Here is a 22,091-nt window from a genome sequence, read left to right on the forward strand (position 1 = left end):
GGGGGAGGGTGAACTTCTAAAGTCTTGTCTCTATCCTTCCTGGATCTGCGTCTTACACAACAGATTAATCGCCTCGCAGAAAGTTGAACCGTTGACGATTAAAGTCTGCGTTATGCGCCCCCCGTCTGAACGCGGGCAAGCGGAGACAGCGACGTTGTCGCTGTTAGCTTCGGCTCAACGCCGGTGCCACTTCGCTCCCAGTTCCAGCGCACAGGCAGATCGGAAACCTCCTGCACGGAACGGGATTGCTCCTTAGATTCCCGATGAGACTGCGAGAGCCCGGGTGGGGTGGGGGGCAGCGGTAACGCCTGGGTGGTCCGTGATATAACACCGGCTGACTGATCGATGTCGGTGGCGCTGCCCAAGGCAATTTGCAGCCTTTCATGTCGCCGCCTCAGAAACTAAAGTGCCCCCCCCCAAGAAATTGCACACATCAGTAATCAGCGAGAGCTGGCTGCCTCTTTATTACCCACAGTGTTTCACTACGTCGCCCCTCCTTTAAAATGTATTAAAAGTAAAAACAAACTTAGACATTTGCCGAGGACTCTACTCTTTCCCGGAGAGTTGAAGATTACTAAAGCCAGAAGTTAGTCGCTCGGCATCCCGGGGGAGTTAGCTGCCTCAGCCCCTTTGTGGGAAGATTAGACGTTGTGATAAAGTTATCCCTTCCCAATAAAAATTCTCTACCGCTCCACGCGATTAGATGATCACGGGTCCCTTTAAAGCACCCTCATTTAAATCTAATCGATTTATTATTATTTTATAGCAATAATTCTTTGCAAACTGCAATAGGGAAAACTACTACCGAAAGTTGTATCATTGCTATCGCAAGCGGGACCCTGCAGTCGGAACGTATTTTGTACACAGCAACTGGGATTGATAAGTTAAACATCAGAACATCGCATATGTCAATGGATTAAAAAAAAACTCTGTAGTCTCCCTCCTCCCGTGTGTAATATTGGAGAAAGTGCTGTAATTTGCTCAGATTTTTTACATGGCCCGCCCACTGATAATTGTTCACTTTGCTGGATAATAATCTGATCAAAATCAAGTGCATTCTCTGCGAGAAAATTAAAGTGAAGTTCAACAAAGATAAAAGCCAGGAAGAGTTCCCTTTAAACAGATGGCCCGGGAGCTGGGCGCCCGAGCCCCTGTGCTGGTCACTGTGTAGTTTCCTTGCATTTCTATCAAGTGGCCAGTTGAAGCGGGAATCCAGCCCGGATATTTAGTAGAGCCGAAGGAAAATAAAGAGAAAATATCGCTTCAATATCCCCCAAGATGGCCGCCAATGTGGGATCGATGTTTCAATATTGGAAGAAATTGGATCTGCGGCGGCTGCAGGTTAGTGAGGGGAGAGCCGGCTTCCCGCGGGCGGAGAACGGGACAAGTGCCCGCTGTACCGACCGCGGCCTGGAGCTTTTCGCGCGGTACTTTTGCGGGCAGAAACTCAAGGCTTCCGATTGATACGTATTAGAAATTGATCTCTGCCTTTGTTCAGTTCAATCATCGATCAGCAGCGCCGCTAACATGGTGCTGCTCTCGGGCTGTGCACCGCTCCTGCCGGCCACTGAGCGAGAAGCTTCCCCCCCTATCCCCCCAACACACACACACACACACATCGCGAGTGGTCCGTGCAGTCTGCGCGGGGTCTTCGGCTTATTATGTTTAGGGAAATAGCTTTTTAAATAAATAGGGCAGGCGGATCATTCAATGGCTCTCAATTGGATTGTAGAAATTAGCCCTGCTACCGTCTGGCGTGCTCGGTATAGTCGCGGTTTACTGACTACCAGCTCTGGCTTGGTTTGTTCCAACGTAGATCAGGAAAATTAATCGCTTGGGCTATATTTCCTAAATGTTGTTAACTTTTTCCCCCCACCGCTTCTATTTACGGTTTAACCACGCTAGCTACATACGCCGGAATGCACTTTCATTCGCAGTTCATCCGCAGTATCGCAGTGGCCATTCGCTTGTATGGAACTTGTGCGGCGGATTAATTAGATAACTTTTGTCTTTAGTAAACGGTTATTTTTCCTCCTCCTCTCTCCCCCCCCCCCCCCCCCGGGATGGACCGCAGTTGCCACGAGAAACGAGGAAATCGACGAAACTAAAGAGCAGTTAGGGACGTTTTAATGTCGCAGCCACTTGTGTTTTTGTATGTTTGCCGAAGACACGGTCTTCTGGCTAATTTTAGATTTCAAGTGTTCCGGTTCGAGTCAACGCAAGTTAGGCAGCAGGCAATTGTCTCTATTGCCATGTAACTATCTGCGGTATTGAGCAGTTCATCTTGGCTGTATAATTTTATTCTGTTCCTAATGTTTTGTAAATCAAAGACCCTGGCACTCCGAGATACCAACACTCGGCATGATTGATGTCTTGCAGCAGAGGAAATGACAAGTCCATTTCAAACGAAAAGGGAAAAGGCTGGGGGGGGCGGGGGTGATGGAGAAGAGTTTACAAGGAGGGAATACAATATTGCATTGGGTTTACCTGAAGTTCCTACCATGGGGTAAGGGTGTGGAGGGGAGTTTATTTTAATTTGGGCTGGAGTTGCCGGATGCAGATTGGTGGTCTTTCTATCTGCGCCCCCCCCCCCCCCAGCTGTTTGCTGCTGTCTTGTGTCATTGGGATGTTATGAATGTGTTGGGAGCTGTGAAGTGAGCAGTCGTGTCGCCTTGGTCAGACCGGATCTGTTGGCGCCGCCCCTAGACCGGGGAGATGGAAGGTGACCTTGCTAGTCTGCTGCCCTCTCTGAAAGCGAGCCTGTGAGCTTCCAAATTCTTCTGTTTGTTTGAGAATCACATGTCTGTCGAGTTGAAGAGATTGTTTATCCAGACAGCAGGTGAACTGAGCACGACTAATGCGACCATCATCAATTCGGAGTGTAGGTTTGAATCTGTTTATAGTTGCTGTCGAACCGGTGGGCTTCTCCTTCCACCCCCACCCTCCCGATTTTCTAAATTTGGGTGAGTCACGTCAGTAAGTGAAAACTGAGGACATTTGAGAAGTGAGAATCGCAGAATTTAATGTCTTTTTCACAGATTAGTTAATAATTTGCAAGTAACTATTTTTGATTCCTACCCCCTTCCCTGAAAAGTATTTTAAGATATTTTTTTCCTCACCAGCGGTTCTATCACATTAAAATAACTTCAGTAAGTTCAAGTTTCAGCAGTTTCCAATCGCTTTTTTTTAAAAAAGAAAAGAATTTTGGAGGGAATTATTTCTCAGGGAGGAATTGAAGATTCCAAAAAACAAACACCAAAATACTTCAGAAGTGAAATGCACAATTCTGCAGCTTCATAACTTTTAAATCTCTGCTCACATTTATCTTTTTAAAGTCAGTAGACTCTTTCCATTTGCCGCTTTTCCTTACTCCTCTTCCTTTCCCCCCCCCCCCCCCCTTAAAGAGCCGATCATTATTAGGATGTCATTCTGTGGAGTGTTACAAGCGGGCATTTTGATGAAGGGGGCATCACGGTTAGGCTGGTCATGTCCAGTTGTCCTTACCAGCCGTAACTCCTGCATGATGGTCATGAGTGGGGGAATGCTGGCCGTCATTTTGTGTGTGTTTTGTAAACCTTGGAGACAATACACCAGTTGCAACGTACCTATTCTTGAGTGAACTAGACTGGAATATTTTGCTGCTTGGATCAGGAATGAGCCTCATTTATCCAATGTTGTAGTGGAGGAACTCCAGGGGCGTTTGTAAAACTGAGTACATTAACCAAGGTGCACAGACTCAGAGTTTTGGGATTATTTTGCCTCATCAACTTAATCATGAAGGGCAACATTGTGTAAGTTGTCTGTGGGCTTCCATTCTAACTTAAATTTTCTGACTGCACTGCTGTTTATTATAAGATGAAGTGGGACAACAGTAGTTGCTTGCTGTCTTTATCCCATGTACAAACATTAACATCTGGTGATCACATTGAATGGGCTGGTTCCTTCTGCTTTTCAGTATTTCACTTATCAGTCTTTAAAACTGCTGATGTTGACTGTGTTGAATGTAACTTTTTTTTTTGGCTAAGTTCCTCTGGTGAGTGGGAAGTCCATTTCTAGAGTAGCAATACATTGCCAGGTAGTGTTGGGAGACTCCTTCCGGGAGATGTTTGCAGTGAGGCTGATGGAACAGTTATCTGTGACCAGGATGAGATGCTTTTCCTTTCAGGTGATCAGCTCTTCTCTGACTTTGCGAGACAGCTTTGTCCGCGGCTCCCTTTCACTGTGTAATGTCAATCTAAATCATTGTTTAAAAAAGGTACCTTTCTTCAAGCTTTTGTTGAGCTTCACCATTTGATGAGTTGGGCATCCAGCATTTATTAGAGCTGCATCAGATCTACTTCCACAGTTGATAGTAAGGAACGCCGAGGATGAATTCTGGTTTTACAGCTTGCAATTTTGAAATATCACTGACACGATACACGCGGGGGCTATCGTAACGACTGATCTGTTGCAGGACAAGTGATGGATTTTCTTTTCAGTTTGTTACTAGAATTGAAGATGTTTTTGGTAATTTTTCATGAGTAGTAAAATATTTGACTGAATTCGCAAGCGTTAATAAAATGTCAGATTTTTTTCATTAAAAAAGTTAATGAGTGATGTACAATTCAGAAAGGCAAATGGCAAGATTCTTTAATCTAATTTCTCCAATTGCCTTTACTAATAAATTGGATTGTCACATAAATGTTGCCAACGTCAGAGCATGGGTTTGGGAAAAGGGAATGATGGGGTGGGTTAATCCGATCAGAAGTAATGACTTTATTTTAAAGAGGGGGCAGTTCTCTGAAGAAAATCTTACTTCTATCTTTCTGACTCAGCCAAAATTTACTGATTTGTGGAAGTGAGAGGCAGCAAATTTGAAACCACCATTTTTAATGAAGTTTAAAAAAAATTCTGAGCGTGTAACCCGATTCTGGACTGAATGTACCTATGTTGATTTTTGAACATTCGTTCATGAGAGGAGTCAGAATGGTTAAGTTTTGTGTCACAGGGAATTGGTGTTGATTTGTGATCTGGTCCAGTTGGACACCTTGGCTCTTCTAGAAAACTTTGTGTGATGAACTACAACTATCATTGTGGCATGAGACCAGCAACCTGAGTTTGCACAAGTGAAGAAATTAATCATTGTGTTTGGAGCAGTGCTACCTTTTTTAAAAAGGTAATGCCTAACTTGGTAGAAAGCATTTCACGTGAAGGTTGGCTTTTAAAAATGTACTGAGTGGTAGTCAGAATGGAATTGTGTTGTTTTGCATATCACAAATCTGACCTGATAGATTCTCTCCATTGCCTAAACAAATCCTGGTAAACCTTGCGCAGAAAGAGGTTTTGTTATTTTGACATCCTTATTTTTTAATTTATCTGCTAACTCAATGAGACTTTTTGGTTAGTTTAAATGATATTAATGTTCAGTGGCTATGACGGTTAATAATGGTGTCTATTAAATGATAAGGACATAATATATATTTTTTGATTCTATGTCGTTGTACAATATGCCATTGTGTATGCTGTTACATACTGTGTTCGATGTGTAAACAGGAAATTTTGAAATATGTGTGAGTTTCTATTTTGGTGAATGTTAAGTACTTTTGGGAAAAGTTACTTTGGACTTTGATATGTAAGCGATGTGGTTTCCACGTATAATATTTTGTAAAGTTGGGACAAGAAAGGGCAAATTTGTATTTCCAAAATGCATTTTGTGAGTGGCCCATTCATAGTAGCGAACTGGAATAGCAATGCAGGAAATGTGGGTCCTCATGCAGCTGTGAAGTGAGTGACTAGGTCGTCTTTTGGATGCTAGAGAGAGAGAGATCTGAGAGATAAAGTATTTTATACCTGTCCTGGAGAGATGAATGTGCTTTGTTCGAATGTCTCATTGGGAAAACAACCTTTTAAAATCTTCAGTATTTCACAAGATCTGGCTAATACTTGTTTGACAGCTTTTGAGTTGGGCGAATTTGCTTGCAGTGAGCAATGGCTGATGCTGGGAAGGGTATGTGTGTGTGACTGTCTGTTCCACATTTTTACTCGGTTATTTTTTCCTATCTCCACCTCTGCAGGTGTTGCTGCTTTGGGGAGCAGCTTTATTGGAGTATATAAGTAGCTGGCTTCACTCTAAGGTTCAAAGGTTATTTATTATCAAAGTATGTATCCAAATGCAACTGGGATTCTTCTTCAGATAGCCACGAAATGAGGAAAGAACGTGAAAGTCATTTAGAGGGAAACATTAACCCCACCCTTCTACTCCCAAACAGCATCCTGATCATTAACTCCCAAACCCCTCCCCTGCACAAAACGGAACAGAAACTTCGACCCCTAACCCCCCCCCCCCCCCCCCCACCGGCACCACGTACAAAATGGAGCAAGAACTTCGACTCCCAATCCCTTCCTCACCCTGCATTTTAAAAAAAACTAACAGCATGCCTTAGGAACATCAACCCTCAAACCTTTCCCTTTGCACAGCAAAGCAGAAAGACGTTGGCGCAAAGCACAGGATATTAAAAACTATAGGAAAGTCCGCAGTCCGTAAACGCAATAGTCCAATCCACAATGGAGAACCACGGTAACATCCTCCCTCATCGTTGAAGAGTGAGAGTTGCCACACGAGTGCCGAGAGGCCTACCCACCTACCACAGCAACCTCAGATGTCTTTTGGAGGTGTGTGTGTGTGTGTGTGTGTTAGTATTAAAGTGGGCCAGAGGTGGGGAATGTAGAAGGGAGAGGCCGTGAATCATGATTCAAGTCACACAGCACGTATGAGGAGTTTTTTTTCCGGCAGGATCCTTCAGTTAATATCAACTAACACCCAACCTGGGATCAAATTCGTTGTTTTCCTCCCGGTGTCACGAGAGTGATCAAAACACATAGTCCTCTCTGGTACTTTGTGACTCACTTTGGCCTGTTGAGTCTACACCAACTTATCAAGCTGCACGTCTTTGGGACTTGGAAGAAAATGGGAGAACTCATGAGAACCCCATACAGCTGCACAGAATAATCAAACACCTGGGCCTGAAACTTGAGCTGTCAATTCCACGTGCTGACATCAATAGATGTAAATTAATACATTAAATACCAATGTGTTGTATTCTAGTAGGTGGCTGGACTAGGATGACCGGAGCAAATATTATTCACATGTTGTCTGGGGTGCTGATTTTTTTTTTAAACCAACCAATTGGTAGCATTGCGCTGTTTTCATCATGTGACCTTTGACATCAACCTGGAATGAGACGGTAACCTTAAGACTTGGGGAAGGAAGCCAGTGGTTTGGAATTTCTTCCAGGAATTACTACGGTATCATATTGCCTAGTAGCACAGGCCAGGTTGAGAATTGGTTGCATGCTTAATCTGAAATATCATGCTCTCAAATTGAATGTCCCCTGTACAGTGCTACCAGGAAGTGTCGTTTTCAGCTGACAAGGAAGGGGTGCTGAATAATGTGCTATTAGATTTAAACCGTTTCAGTCATTTAAAGTAAATTTGCGTTTTCATGTGTTGGTATTGTTTATTGTTGTCATATGTACTAAGATACAGTGAAAAGCTTATCGTGGATACTGTTCATACAGATCAAATCGTTCCACAGTGCTTTGAGGTAGAATAAGGTAAAACAATAACAATGTAGAATAAAGTGTAAAAGCTACCGAAAAATGCAGTACAGGTAAACAATAAGCTGTAAGACCATAGCGAGCCAGGCTGTGAGGCTGAGAGTGCCTCTTGCTGTACGAGATGTCCATTCAAGAGTCTGTTAGCAATGGGATAGAAGCTATCCGTGAGCCTGCTGGTACGTGCTTTCAGGCTTTATGTATCTTCTGCCCGATGGGGAATAGGAGAAGGGAGAATGTCTGGGATAGTCGGGCTTTTTTGATTATGTTGGCTCCTTTACTGAGGCAGTGAGAATTACAGACAAGAGACCATAGGGGGGAGGCTGATTCCTGTCATGTGCTGAGCTGTGTCCACAATTTTCCTGCAAACCTGTTTCCATATCAAACTGTTATCATCCAGAGAGAATCCTTCCTGTAATTTATCGATATTTTTAAAAAAATTGGTAAGGGTCGACAGAGACATGTCAGATTTCTTTTAACTCCTGAGGAAGTAGAGGTGCTGTTGGTCTTTCTTGTCCATGATATCATTGTGGATAGACCAGAACAGACTACTGGTGACGTTTGCATCTAGGAATTTAAAGCTCTCAACCCTCCCAACCTGAGCCATTGATATATGCAGGAACATGTGCATCATCTCCAGTTTTGAAGTCGTGTTTTGTTGATGTTGAAGGAAAGACTGTTGTCATGTTGCCAAGTTACCTATCTCTTTCTCTACTCTGCCTCATTATCTGAAATGCGGCCTATTATGGTGGTATCACCTGCAAGCTTGTAGATCAGGGATTCTCAACCTTTTTATGCCATGGACTAATGCCATTAAGCAAGAGGTCTTGAAGCCTGGGTTGAGAACCCCTGTTATTGATGGAATTAACAGCAGAGCCTGGCCACGCAGTCGTGAATATGCAAGGTTAAAATCATTGTGAGCAAAATTTTAAAAACTTTCAACGATTAATTTCTCTTGGAAATTTTGTTAAACATGTAACAAAGTCATTGACAATTGGTTAGGTCAGTTAGTTTACAGTAGAACTGAGAATGTTTCCAGTAGGCAGTAGTTTCACCGTATGAAGAACTTGATTTCCACTTTTATGGCACTGGGGGAAATTTGTCTCCTACACTATCTGGATGTAAGTGTGATTGCCAGTTCTGGACCTCCTTTGGATAGTTTAGTGTTGGTCTCCCCTATGGTGCTGAATTTGAACCCTTTTTTGCTCGAGACCCCTTGGGCTAATAAGGACACATTTTAATTATTGAAGTCAGTGATCAGTAAAGTTTCAGATTTGGCACAGGATTGCTTACTGTTAATCTGCACAAGCAATGCATGTAAAAAGGAAAGCAGAGAGACTGAGTGGACATGTTCAGCTCAATATTTAAAACTACTCTTGACAAGTAACATTTGTGATCAACCAGGGCTCCCAATCAGCCTCTGTGGTGGCTGTATTGTTACATTACACTTGCTTGGACTTGGTTCCAGTCTAACTCTGAGAGAGGGAATGCCATGACTTCATCCTTTACCGTTGGACAATCTCCTTGAAAGTTGCCATTGCTGAGATCCACTGATGGTTCAGGAATTCATAAACCAGGGTATCTCGATTTGTGCAGCAGAGGCATTGATAGGTGGACCATATCCTAGAATCCTCAAGTTGGTGTTGCCCCACTATTTTTCCAGTGTCTCCCTGCTGGAGTGTGGGTGTGGACTAGGTTAGCTACACTAATAAAGGCTTTCCATAACCAGGTCTACTGTCTGGGTTCATGGATCAGCAGTGACCTGCTGAGGCTTTGGGCAATTGTGAACGTCAAGGCAGTGTGTAGGGGCAGAAGAGGAGCAGATGGGCACGTGCATTTGTTTTAGAACATGGAGAGTCACAGTACAATACAGGCTCTTCGATCCACAATGTTGTGCTAACATTTTAACCTACTCTAAGATCAATTCCCTCCTACACGGGCCTCCATTTTCCTATCATCCATGTCCCTAATGTATCTGCCTCCACCATCAGTGCTGGCAGTATATTCCACACGCTCACCACTCTTTATTTAAAAAAAACACTTGCCTCTGATATCTCCCTTTTATTTTCCTCCAATCATCTTAAAAGTATACTGATGCACCATCAATAACTCTCTGAGACGTGAGGCAAGATATCGGCTTTTATTGACTGGAAGAATGAACAACACTACATCCTGGAGAATGAGGCCGGGCTCAGGCCTCAGTCGCCTTTATACAGGGGTCTGTGGGAGGAGCCACGGTCAGTGGGAGGAGCCACAGGAGCAGTCAGCGGGGGGCGTGTCCAGACAGGTATATGTAGTTCACCGCATATACCCCCCTCTTATGAGCCAGGCAGCTGATTTTGTGATCGGAGATGTGCTTGAAATGTGTGTGTGATTTGCAGCAGGGGCTGTGACATATTTGATTCTGGTTGGAGGGAATCCACTTTAATGTTAGCGTATCCTCCTCGCAATTGGTGTCTATCACCGAACACAGTCGTGCAGAAATAGAAGTGGTGAGGTAGTGCTTATGGGTTCTAGGTCCATTCAGAAATTGGATGAAAGGGGAAGTAGCCATTCTTGAATCATTAAGTGTGTGTCTTTGGGCTTCTGTACCTCCTCCCTGAAGGTAGCAATGAGAACAAGGTGTGACCTGGGTGATCGGGGAGGGGGGGGGTTGTTAAAGATATCCTGGATGATCCTGGGTAGTACTCATGATGGAGCTGACTAATTTTACAACTCTGCAGCTTTCTTTGATCCTGTGCAGTAGCCCCCCCCCTCCCAATACCAGCCAGTAATGGCACTCTCCATCTGTAGAAATTTGTGAATGTTTTAGGTGACATACCAAATCTCCTCAAACTCCTAATGAAATATAGTCCAGTGTTATTGCTATTTGCACACCATCTAGTAGTTTGTTAAACATCATCTGTACTCGTTTCTTTGCATACTGAAGTAAATAATTATCAGGTATGTTGTATTTTCTCTGTCGTATTTGTGATGTCTTAATATCTGCACACTGTTCCCATCGGCTTTTCCAATTTCAAGAATTTTTCTATATTGAATGCCACTTGTAAATCTGTCAAGGTTACGATCGTACTGTCTTGGCAGCGGGAGCACACAGAAGGTTGACAATTTTTACATGAGCGTGTGCAATTATGAATGTGAAGAATTTGCAACGTTAAATGTTTGTAGACATTACATTATATTTTTAATACATCCTAGATAAGAACTAATACCAAGATCATCAGATGGAGATTAAATCGTGTCTGCTTATTCTACTCAATTATTCTCTGTTGTCAAGTTCTGCTTCACTTGAAGACATGTCACTCCAGGTCTGACTTCCCTGTTTTGTGTTACAGTGGGAGAATTCCTGGTTGGTTTGTTCTAGTTACTGATTTGCTTGGTCATTTGCATAAAATATTCTTGTTGTCAATTGCCTGTTGAAAATTAAGTTTAATTTGGTATCCAGGTCATTAATGAACAATTAAATAAGAAGTTGAGTCAGCAATAAAGGTCTGTTCCCCTGCCCTCCATAATGCAGTGCTATGCTTCAGTTTATTTTTGCTTGTTTATAACAGTACTTGGCCCTCTCTGCTCAAAGCAGGCTTCTGAAACATGGAAACATTAAGCAGTGTGGAATTGTAAAAACGAAGCCAACTGTCAAATTGAATTATCAGATGGACTTTTTATTTGAAACTTCTTTAAGGCTGAAAGGAGGAAATAAAAGGAAAATGCATAATGTGAATAAACTGGTGGTGTACACCAAAGCGCGCAGCAAGTTTAGGTATAAAGTGCAAGAACTAATGTCCCAAGGCAGTCCTGCACATGGTACTGGAGGCAGGGACATCAGCAGGATTGGGTACTTTGATTGCAGGAGGTGGACAGAAACACTGGGAGGTTGTCTAGATCAAAAACAGTACTGGTTTAAGAGACTTCAAACTTTTTTTTAAAAAAAAAAAAATTTTTTCAGCGATACTGCACAGATTAGGCCTTCCCGGTCCTTCAAGCCATGTCTCCCCAGCAAACCCCGACAAACTCAATTAATCCTAACCTAATCATGGGACAATTTACAATGACCAATTGACCTGGGAGGAAACCAGAAAACCCACAATTCCACGGGGAGGATGTACAGCGATTCCTTACAGAGTGGTGCCGGAATTGAACTCTGATCTCTGGGACGTCCCAAGCTGTCCTAGCTTCTGGCTAACTGCTACTGCTACCATGGCACCCTTTTGACAAAAGCGCAAAAGTTAATTGGTTATTGGTAATTTTCCGCTGATTAGGCTAGGATTAAATAGGGGGAATTGTTGGGCAGCATGTCTCGAAGGGCTGGAAAGGCCTATTCCACCCGATATCTCAATATTAAAAATAAAAGAAACCTGAAGAATTTCATCATCTGTTTTTTTTTTCCCTGAGGTGGAAAGCCTGATTAAGTACGCCACCTCTCATCTAAAAATCCATTGGTTGATTGTTCCATAAAGATAATTCTTCCATCTGTCAATATTAAACTTTCCACTATTATTTTTCAGATATTCAATTTGTTTTAATTTGCCTACAGTTGTGTTGGAATGCCTTAAACATTTGGGCAGTAGGTTTCCCTTTAATCCTTTGGTAACTTGCCAATGCGTAGCAACTTGTTAGTCATGTCCTGTGCATCACAAATTTTGACCATGAAGGAATTAAAAATCTGCAAAAACAGCTAATTGTGTAAATATGTTGAGGATTCAGTCAGTTGGATCTCTTCCCTAGTTGTCTTCCATATGCATCAGCCTATGACAACAAGCTCAAGGAAGCTCGTTGTCAGTCTTCCAAAGGTGTCCAGTGTCACTTGCATGAGAAGTATCTGTTGGGTAACACTTTTGCCTCCTGAATTGGAAGGTTGTGACCTCTGTGTTGCACTCCCGAAGCTTAGACGCATAAATAAAATCCATCTGTGTAGTATGGAGGAGTGTCATATGACAGTTAAAAGTAACTTTTTTTATCAAAGTACATGTGCCATTATGTACCACCCTGAGATTCATTTCCTTGCAGGCATTCACAGAAAGTAATAAGTAACAATAGAACCAATGAAAAACAGCACACAAGACAGACAAACCAATGTGTGAAAGACAGCAAACTGCAAATACAAAAAGGGAAAAAAAAACATAATACATTTCAATAACATGAAGAGTCCTTGAGGGTGAGTGTACGGGATGAGTTGTCTCGGCCTGCAACGTTGGCTGTTTACTAGTTTCCATAGATGCTACCTGGCCTGTTGAGTTCCTCCAGCATTTTGTGTGTGTGCTGGTTACTTGGATTTCCAGCATCTGCAGATTTTCTTGTCTCTCCAGTGTCCTGGCCAGTATTTACTCCCAATCGTAAATGAACCAGATTGTCTTGATCATTCATCAAACAGTTGTGTGAAAATGCACTGCCATGTTTCCGACAGCTGTCAATACATTGGAGAGGCTGCTCTTGAAGTATTGTGTGCTGTTGTGGATGGAAAGAGTGCAGAGAAATTCACAAGAATTTTTACTGGCTCTGGAGGGTCTGAGTTAAAGGAGAGGCTAGATAAGCTGGGGTTTCTTTTCCCTGGAGTGTAGATGACCTTAGAAGTGTACAAAATCGTGAGTGGTGTAAATGAGGGTGAATAGCTGTGGTCTTTTTATTTCCACCAGGAGAGGGGAGTCCATACTTAGAGGGTGTAACTTTAGGCTGGCTGGTGGCATAATGGCATCAGCGCCGGACTTCGGAGCAAAGGCTTCTGAGTTCGAATCCAGCCGGCTCCAAAAACCTGGAGAGGGACGGGCTCCGCCAGGTTTCAGATGCCCAGGACACACCGTACGATGAGCAATCACCAAAAATATCGGTGCAAAAAGCTCGTCATGACGGCGCCCCGACAACTCCACCAAGAATTAAGGGCCCACGCACACACAACTTTAGGGTGACTGGATTTAAAGAGAATCTGAGGAGCTAGTAGGTATTTGGAGTAAGCTGGTAGAGGAGACACAATTGCAGCAAATAAGAGACATTTAGACAGGTGAACGGTTAGGAAAGTTAATGAGGGATGGGGGCCAAATGCTCAGCTACGTAACTTGGCCAGTGGTGAATGATTTGGGTTGAAGACCCTGTTTGTGTGCTGCATAGCTCTCACTCCACATGATTTCAATGGCCACATTTTCACTCAAGGAGTGTGGGTTTTGACAGATGAATGCACACGGGTAGGGAACTGGTGCGGGCCAGGGGTTCAGATTCCTGGATCATCAGGATCTCTTCTGGGGAAGGTGCGGCCTGTACAAAAGGTACAGGTTACACCTGAACCCTGAGGGGGACCAATATCCTTGCAAGCAGGTGTGCGTGAGCTGTTTGGGAGGGTTTAAACTAATTGGCCGGAGGATGGAAACTAGAGTGATAATGCTGAGGATGGGGTAGCTAGTTTATAATCTGAAGAAGTGAGACTCCTAGCAAGGAGAGGGTGGTGACTGAGCAAAATTGCAGTCTGTGGGATGAGTCGAGGTGTGACGTGGTGGGCAAATCAAAAAGGGTGATGAATGCAGGAATGAAGGCGTTTATGTTTGAATGGCTTAGACAAACTTGTAGCAGAGTTACAGATTGGCATGTATGATGTTATGAACATTACTAAACCGTGGCTGAAAGAAGATTATATCTATGAGCTTAACGTCCAGGGATGCACGTTGTTTCGAAAGGGCAGGTAGATAGGCAGAAGGGGTGGCATGGCTCGGTCGGTTTACAAAGATATGAAATCAAGTCGATAGAGGTGACATAGGATTGGAAGGTGTAGAATCATTGTGGGTAGAGCTGAGAGACCGTACGGGTACAAAGACCCTGATGGGAGTTATATACAGACCTCTGAACGGATGTGGTTTACAAATTAAAGCAAGAGATAGGAAATGCATGTCAAAAAGGGCAATATCATGAGCATCATGGGGGATTTCAATATTGAGGCAGATTGGAGAAAATTGGGTTGGTGCTGGATCCCAAGAGGGGGAATTTGTAGAATACCCATGAGGTGGCTTTTTAGAGCAGCTTGTGGTTGAGCCCGTTAAGGTGCTAGCCATTCTGGACTGGATGGTGTGTAGTGAACCGGAATTGATAGAAAGCTTAAGGTAAAGGAAACCTCGGGGGCAAATTGATCATAATCTGATAGAATTCACCCTGTGGAGTAAAGGCAATTACAGAGAGAAGAGCTGGCCAAAATGTATTGGAAGGGAGCACTAACAGGGTTGATGGCAGAGCAGCAATGGTTGGAGTTTCTGGGAGCAATTTTGAAGGCACAGGATAGATATAGCTCGAAGATGAAGTAAAGGAAGGGTGACACAACAATGGCCGACAAGAGAAGTCAAAGCCGACATAAAAAGCAAAGGAAGGGCCTATAATGGAACAAAAAATAGTGGGAAGTTAGAGGATTTGGAAGCTTTTAAAAGCCAACAGAAAGTGACTGTAAAGGTCATAAAAAAGGAAAGGATAGAATTTGAAGGCAAGTTTAGCAATAATAAAGAGGATACTAAAATTTTCTTCAGATGCATAAAGTGTAAAGGAGAAGTGAGAATAGATATCGGGCTGCTGAAAAATGATGCTGGAGAGGTAGTAATGGGAGAGAAAGAAATGGTGGATGAACAGAAAGTAATTTGCATCATTCTTCACTGTGGAAGACAGTAGCAGAGTGGCAGACATTTGAGTGTGTCAGGAGGCAGAAGTGAGTGAAGCTGCAGTTACTGAAAGGTCTGAAGGTAGATATCAGCAGACCAGATGGTCTACACCCCAGGGTTCTGAAAGAGGTGCCTGAAGAGATTGTGGAGGCATTAGTAATGATCTTTCAAGAATCAGTTGATTCTGGCATCGTTCCGGATGAATGGAAAATTGCAAATGTCACTATATTCAAGAAGGGAGAGAGGCTGAAGAGAGGAAATTATAGGTCAGTTAGTCTGATCTCCGTGGTTGTGAAGAGGTTGGAGTCGGTCGTTAAGGATGTGGTTTCAGGGCTCTTGGACGCACAGAATAAAATAGGCTGAAGTTGGCATGGCTTACTTAAGGGAAAATCTTACCCGAAATCTGTTGGAATTCTTTGAAGAAATAATAAGCAGGATAGACAAAGGAGAATTGGTATATGTTGTGTACTTGGATTTTCAGAAGGTCATTGAAAAGGTGAGACATGTGAGGCTGCCTAACAAGTTAAGTGTTCATGGTATTACAGCAAAGACACTAACATTGATAGGACATTGGCTGATTTGGCAGGAGGCAGAGTGGGAATAAAGGGAACCTTTCCACTTGGAGTACTATGTCAGTTCTGGTCACCTCACTCCCAAGAAGGATGGTGGAAACCATAGAAAGTGTGCAGAGGAGATTTACAAGGATGTTGCCTGGATTGGGGGGCACGCCTTATGAGAATAGGTTGAGTGAACTCGGCCTTTTCTCCTTGGAGAGACGGAGGATGAGAGCTGACCTGATAGAGGTTGGCTGCCAGTAACTAGTGGTGTTCATTAGGGCTTGGTGTTGGGACTGCTTTTTTACATTATATGTCAGTGACTTGGATGACAGAATTGATGGCCATGTGGCCAAGTTTGTAGATGATATGAAAATGGGTGGTGAGTCAGGTAGTGTTGAGGCAGAGATGCTACAGAAGGGCTTGGACACACTAAGAGAATGGGCAAAGAAGTGGCAGATTGAATACGGTATTGGGAACTGTATAGTCATGCACTTTGGTAGAAGTAAAAGTGTAGACTATTTTCTAAATGGAGAGATGCAAAGGGACCTGAGTCCTCATGGAGGATTCCATAAAGGCGGGGGAGTCTAAGACCAGAAGACAGGCCATCGGGATAGAGGGACTTCCATTTAGAATGGAGATGAGGAATTTCTTTAGCTAGAGGGTGGTGAATCTGTGGCATTCATTGCTGTAGGTGGCTGTGAAGACCGTCATTAAGTATATTTAAGGCAGAGGTTGATAGATTATTAATTGATTAGGGCATGAAGGGATATGGGGAGAAGGCAGGAGATTGGGGCTGAGAGAGAAATGGATCAGCCATGATGAAATGGTGGAGCAGAGTTGATGGGCCAAATGGCCTAATAACAGCTCCTATATCTATGGTTTTGTTCTACTGAGAATGCCTGAAAGAAAATGAATCTCAGGGTGGTATGGTAATGTACAAGTTGCCTGTTGTGCTGCTGGTGTTTTGGGCAGCAATGAAGGTCCTCCATCTCTGGCGGTGGCCAGGACTTCATCGTGTCAGTGGCTTCCTCTTGGGTTTTCACTACTGTCAGCAATGCAAGTCCTGTGTGGAGACTCAGGAATACTGTTGCACTCAGATGTAGAAGAATTCTTTGTTTCTGTTTCCATAAGTTTTGTTTTCCCAGTCAGGGTTGTTAGCCCTGAGCTGAACCCCCGAACCCGGAGGACAGGTGGGCCACTCTTAGTTTGGCCTCGACCCTTTAACCTGTTTGGCATGGGTGACCCTACCAAGAGCCAAAACATAAAGCCTTGACTCCAGCCAACATAGCTCTCCTGGTCATTGAGGCACGAAAGCCTCCAAACCCAACGACAAAGTTGTCCTTTTGAAAGAACATACACATACTTTGTTACTAAATCTACTTTGAATTCTGAAATTTAGTCTTTTTCAATTTAAAAAAAAAAGTTGAAGCTTGCCACAATTTATAACTCTGATTTTCTATTTGCCAATTCTGTCGTACTGCAAGATGATTTTCTGAAAATATGTTTGGTTTGTGCTGGCAACTATTAGTGTTGGTGATCTGGTGGCAACCCACGTTCAGTCCTGACCTTGTGTGCTGTCTGCTTGGAATTTGCACATTACTCTGCCACTGTGGTTTCCTTGGGTGGTTTAGTTTGCTCCCTCAACCCAGAGATGTTCCTTTATCCTCTCGAGTGGATGAGTGGCAAAAGGATTAGGAAGGGAACGATGTAAGAGAATATCTTGGCGGACCACAGTGAAGTCGGGTAATGGCATTGTCCAGCAAGGAGCAAGCGGATAGAACGACATCCTTGATCTGGCATCCTGGTTACGGCAGGTTCAGTGACTGAGAAAACAGTGAATCAACTGCTTGAGGACTCAGCGCTGGGAAGGGTTGGGCAGCTTCAAGATCCTGGGTGCCAGCATCTCAGAGGCTCTCTCTTGGGCCCAATACTTTGATGCAGCCACAAAGAAGGCATACTAGAAGCTCTATTTCATTGGGAGTTTGCAGAGGTTTGGTACATTGCCAAAGACGTCTTGCAGATTCTAATAAATGTTCAGTGGGGAGCACTCTGCCTTTGCATCACCGCCTTGTATGTCAGCTTCAGCTTGCAGGATTGCAAAAGGCTGAAAGGGGCCAGCCCAACACAGGCACAAACCACCCCGCCACTGAGGACATCTTCATGAAGCAGTGCCTTACAGGTGATATCCATCATTAAGGATCCCTCAACAGCCAGGACATTTCGCCATCAGGGAGGAAGTACAGGAGCCGGAAGACCAGCACTCAACATTTTTGGGAGCAAGAGAAAATCTGCAGATGCTGCAAATCAAAGTAATACAGACAGAACACTGGAGAAGCTTGGCCTGCTGAATTCCTCCAGCGTTTTGTGTGTATTGCTCAGCGTTTTAGGAACAGCTTCTTCCTTCTGCCATCAGATGGTCCAGGGGCACTACCTTGCTATTCCTCTTTCACACTGTTTCTAATTTACAGTAATTTTTGTGTCCCTACTGCTGCAAAACAACGAATTTCATGAGGTACGGTATGTCAGTGATAATCCAATTCAGCAATTGTAGGGTTTTTCTTTTGAAGGGACATGCTGTGGGCAGAGTATTTGAAGATTTAGACTCTCATTATGGCAGAGCTGTGATTGTTTTCAAGCCAAGATGGTCTGTGACTCGGGTAGTTGAGGGGTGGCTTGCTGTGTTTACCATTCCGGTTTTTAATGTCTCCTCTTCTAGAAAGTTCTTTGGAGGTGCCTACAGTGCATTGTTGTGTTTTTTTTTGTGTTCCTAACCTCAACTTACACTTATTGGATTTGCCTTAATTTTTTTTTTGTTTGCACGCTAGTTTTAAAGGTTTTCAGCTTTTTAAGGATGCTGCTTTTTACAACTCATCACCGGCATATGTCATGAAATTTGTTAACTTAGCAGCAGCCGTTCACCAACCTAGTTTCATTTCATGATCTGGTTTGTATATCTATTAGTGATTTTTCCACCCCGCCCCCCCCATTACATTTTGAATGTGGAAGGAGTTGCAGGCCGTCGTTACTGTTAGATCACTGTTTATCTTCTGATCCTTGGGGTTCTTCCAGGAGTCAAAAAATTGGCAAGCAATCTTACTTCCAAGATTTCAGTTTATTTTAGAGTACAAACAAACATACAAATACTAGGCAAACTAAATAAAGAGCTGAAAAAATAATGACGAGGGGAATTAATACTAAAGGGTGTAAGACAAAGGGGGGAAATAGCGCTTCTGAAAAATCTATTTTTTAGATAAGATTTAAAAGAAAAAAAAATTCCTTGGATATGAATGAATTAATTGGCTATATAATTAATACAGGCAAAGGGGCAACACGGTAGTGTAGTGGTTAACACAGTACAGGCGAGCTGGGTTCAGTTCCTGCCGCTGCCTGTAAGGTGTTTGTACCTTCTCCCCGTGACCGCGTGCCTGGGTTTTCTCCGGGTGCTCTGGTTTCCTCCCACAGTCCAAAGATGCACCGGTTTAATTGGTCATTGTGAATTGTTCTGTGATCAGGCTCGGGTTAAATCGGTGGTTTGCTGTGCAGTGTGGCTCAAAGGGCATACTCCACACTGTATCTCTTTAAATTGATTAATTAAAACAATTACATCACGTGGTTAGTGTGCTAGTACTTGGCCAATGAAGACTGAGAACGATGATAAACCGTTAGTTTAGCTGCTATACTGCTTTCTGCCAGAGTGAAAAATACATGAGTTTGTTTTAAAAACTACATATCTTATAAAAAGCATTATTTTAAAAAAGACAGTGGTTTCCAACACTGATTGTCCATGGTAATATTCTCACTTACTGATCACATAAATTGTACTTGAAGATGTTGAAAGCACTTTTTATTCATTTGCTGCGTTTATATCTCTTTCATTAAAGTAATACTTCTGTGCATCTGGAGCCTGACAAGTGATGTGCCATGGGATTGTTTTGCATGAAAATTGGTGTTTCATGATTGAAGAAGTGAAAGAGGATACATAATTATCTTTAATATTACCTGAATTATTATATTGATAAGCAGTCTGTTGCTTTAGTGAACATTTCTCATAAGATAAGTGGATTACACAAGCCTAAATTTTCGGACATAAATTTCCAGCGTCACGTCCCAATTCTGGGAAGAGGATATTATGCCAGAGGACCCCCCCCCCCCCATCCCCCAGCAATGTTGTCATTGTGATGGCCTTCAAGAAGATAGACACGTTTGATTGGGATAACTACAAGATGTTTCCCTGTTCTCTGCCATAGGCAAAGTCACCCTAAGGGTCTTGCTCAAATATCACCTCCCAGAAACGGCAGTCACTCCCTAATTGCAAAACTGATTCCGTCCATCAGCAATCTTAAAAGTGTGACCATCCACATGTAGCAACTCCATGGAAAAAATGCAGAGCCGTACCAATCACTGTAGATGGCCTGCCACCATCTTGCAAAAGTTATATGAGAAGCACAGAGAAGCCTCAAGTCCATTCTGCCCATCAACCACTACTTGTAGCAGTTTGGACCTCAGGAAGGACTTCGTAAGGCACCTTATTCCACAGAACTGGAATGGAAGCAAGTTGGGGCAGAGGACTTGCTCTTTTCACAAATGGTATTTAAATGAATTTTAAGTTTACCATAGTTGTTGTGGATCTTTTTACTCCAGAGCCTCTGATCAGATTACCTAGCAATTTTATGTTCTAATTGAAGATGCAACCAAGAATATGAGGAAAAGTCATTCAGCTAATTGAATCAGTGCTTCAATGCATAACATGCTACAATTTACCTGAACCTGTAGCATGTGACTTTTTTTTTAGCCTGTCCAAAGATTTTTTTTTGGAATAAATTATTTTTAATGTACTTTTCAATATTTGACTTAATTTCATGACTGGAGCCTGACATGGTCATTCTGTTCAGAAATCTCGAAGCAGGTGACCCTGGTAGGACTGACAGTTCCTTGGGAAGTCTGGATTGAGGAGGCTTTTGAACGTAAGAAAGCCAGATACCGGGAGCTGGTTGAGCAGTGCCAGGGCTGGGGTGGAGGGCACGATGTGAGCCTATCGAGGTGGGGAATTGAGGTTTTGCTGGCTGCTCTCCTTGGCATTATGAAGGCTGCAAAGCTATCAGGACAGTCACAGAGGCTGCTGAGTGAGCTTCCAGATGGCCATGGATCAAGAGCTGTGGCCCATTGACCAATGCTGGGCCTGATCAACCCTGGCTGGGTCACCTGGGCGAGGATGTCTGATGTTGGATGGCCCCGGGTTACATCACTGATGATGTGTCCCAGCGCATCCTAGGATGTATCCCAGCATCGTTTGTTCCAAAAGTAACTTCTGATTGTATAGTGCCTTTTTAGCTGTAATGCTTGTAAGGTGCTTTGGAAGTAGCATTGGCTTAAAGAATGGATGCAGCACTAAAGGGGGAGATTGGAGAAAGCTTTATTTATTCCATTTAGCATAATCTGCACCACCTTCCATCAGAGGAGACTCTTGAACAAATTTGTTTATAAATTATAAACCTGACATTTTGTGTGTTTTTCTTAAGACTTTTGGGATCCATCTTGTTGTCCTAATTTGAATCCTTTAATGATTGGGTTGTGGTGTTATCTTTTCAATAGATCAATATGGACAGAGAAAAGTATACGATATGTATCCTGAAATTCTTTTTCTTCAGCTCAATACTTCATAGCTACTCATCAGTTTTTTTCCTGATACGTCACATCATCATGAACACTGCGAGCTTGATTGAAGCAGTTTTGCAAGTTCATTGGGCAGATTTCAAGTTGTCCTCCAGGCTGGTTGCTTTTTGGAATTTGGGTTCTATGTTTTGGGCTAAGCATTGTGACCATTTGAATGAGAGAACTACAGTCAATTTTGCCATTTTTTTTAGCCTTTGGAGATTGAAGGAAGCTAAGAACCCCAATTACTATCCCATCACTGTGGTTCAATTCCTGCTGCCGTCTCTAAGGAGTTTGTACATTCTCCGCATGACCGCCCGCGTTTCCTCCGTTTACTCGGGTTCCTCCCATACTCCAAAGGTGTACGCTTGGGGTTAGTGAGTTGTGGGCGTGTTGGCACTGGAAGCATTGTAATATTTGCACAATCCTTGCTGATTTGATTTGATGCAAACAACGCATTTCACTGTATGTTTCGAAATACACGTGGCAATTAAAGTTAATCTTTATAAAAACATGAATGGTAGCAACCAACCAAATATTAATTGATTTAGAACTCGCTAGCCTGACTTTTGCAATTAGCATTGACTTGTCAGTATTTGACACTGGCCTCAAATTGGCTTGGGGAGATCCAGCAACCTCTGTGGATTTTCTGTCTCTCGATACTG

The 22,091-nt window shown here is 43.1% G+C and overlaps 1 protein-coding gene across 6 annotated transcripts in view; it reads left to right on the forward strand.

Annotated features, from left to right (window-relative positions):
• The first annotated feature begins 722 nt into the window (after positions 1 to 722).
• The window catches only part of cux2b (cut-like homeobox 2b), a 381,872-nt gene continuing 360,503 nt past the window's right edge, over positions 723 to 22,091 (forward strand). For 2 of the 6 annotated variants that reach the window (XM_073065643.1, XM_073065644.1), the window contains exon 1: positions 723 to 1,341. In XM_073065643.1, coding sequence (XP_072921744.1) covers positions 1,279 to 1,341 — 63 coding nt within the window. In that variant the 5' untranslated portion in view covers positions 723 to 1,278. The other 4 variants (XM_073065649.1, XM_073065651.1, XM_073065645.1 and 1 more) reach the window with 4 other exon arrangements.

This window comes from Hemitrygon akajei, chromosome 14 (assembly GCF_048418815.1).
Source record: "Hemitrygon akajei chromosome 14, sHemAka1.3, whole genome shotgun sequence".
NCBI lineage: Eukaryota > Metazoa > Chordata > Chondrichthyes > Myliobatiformes > Dasyatidae > Hemitrygon > Hemitrygon akajei.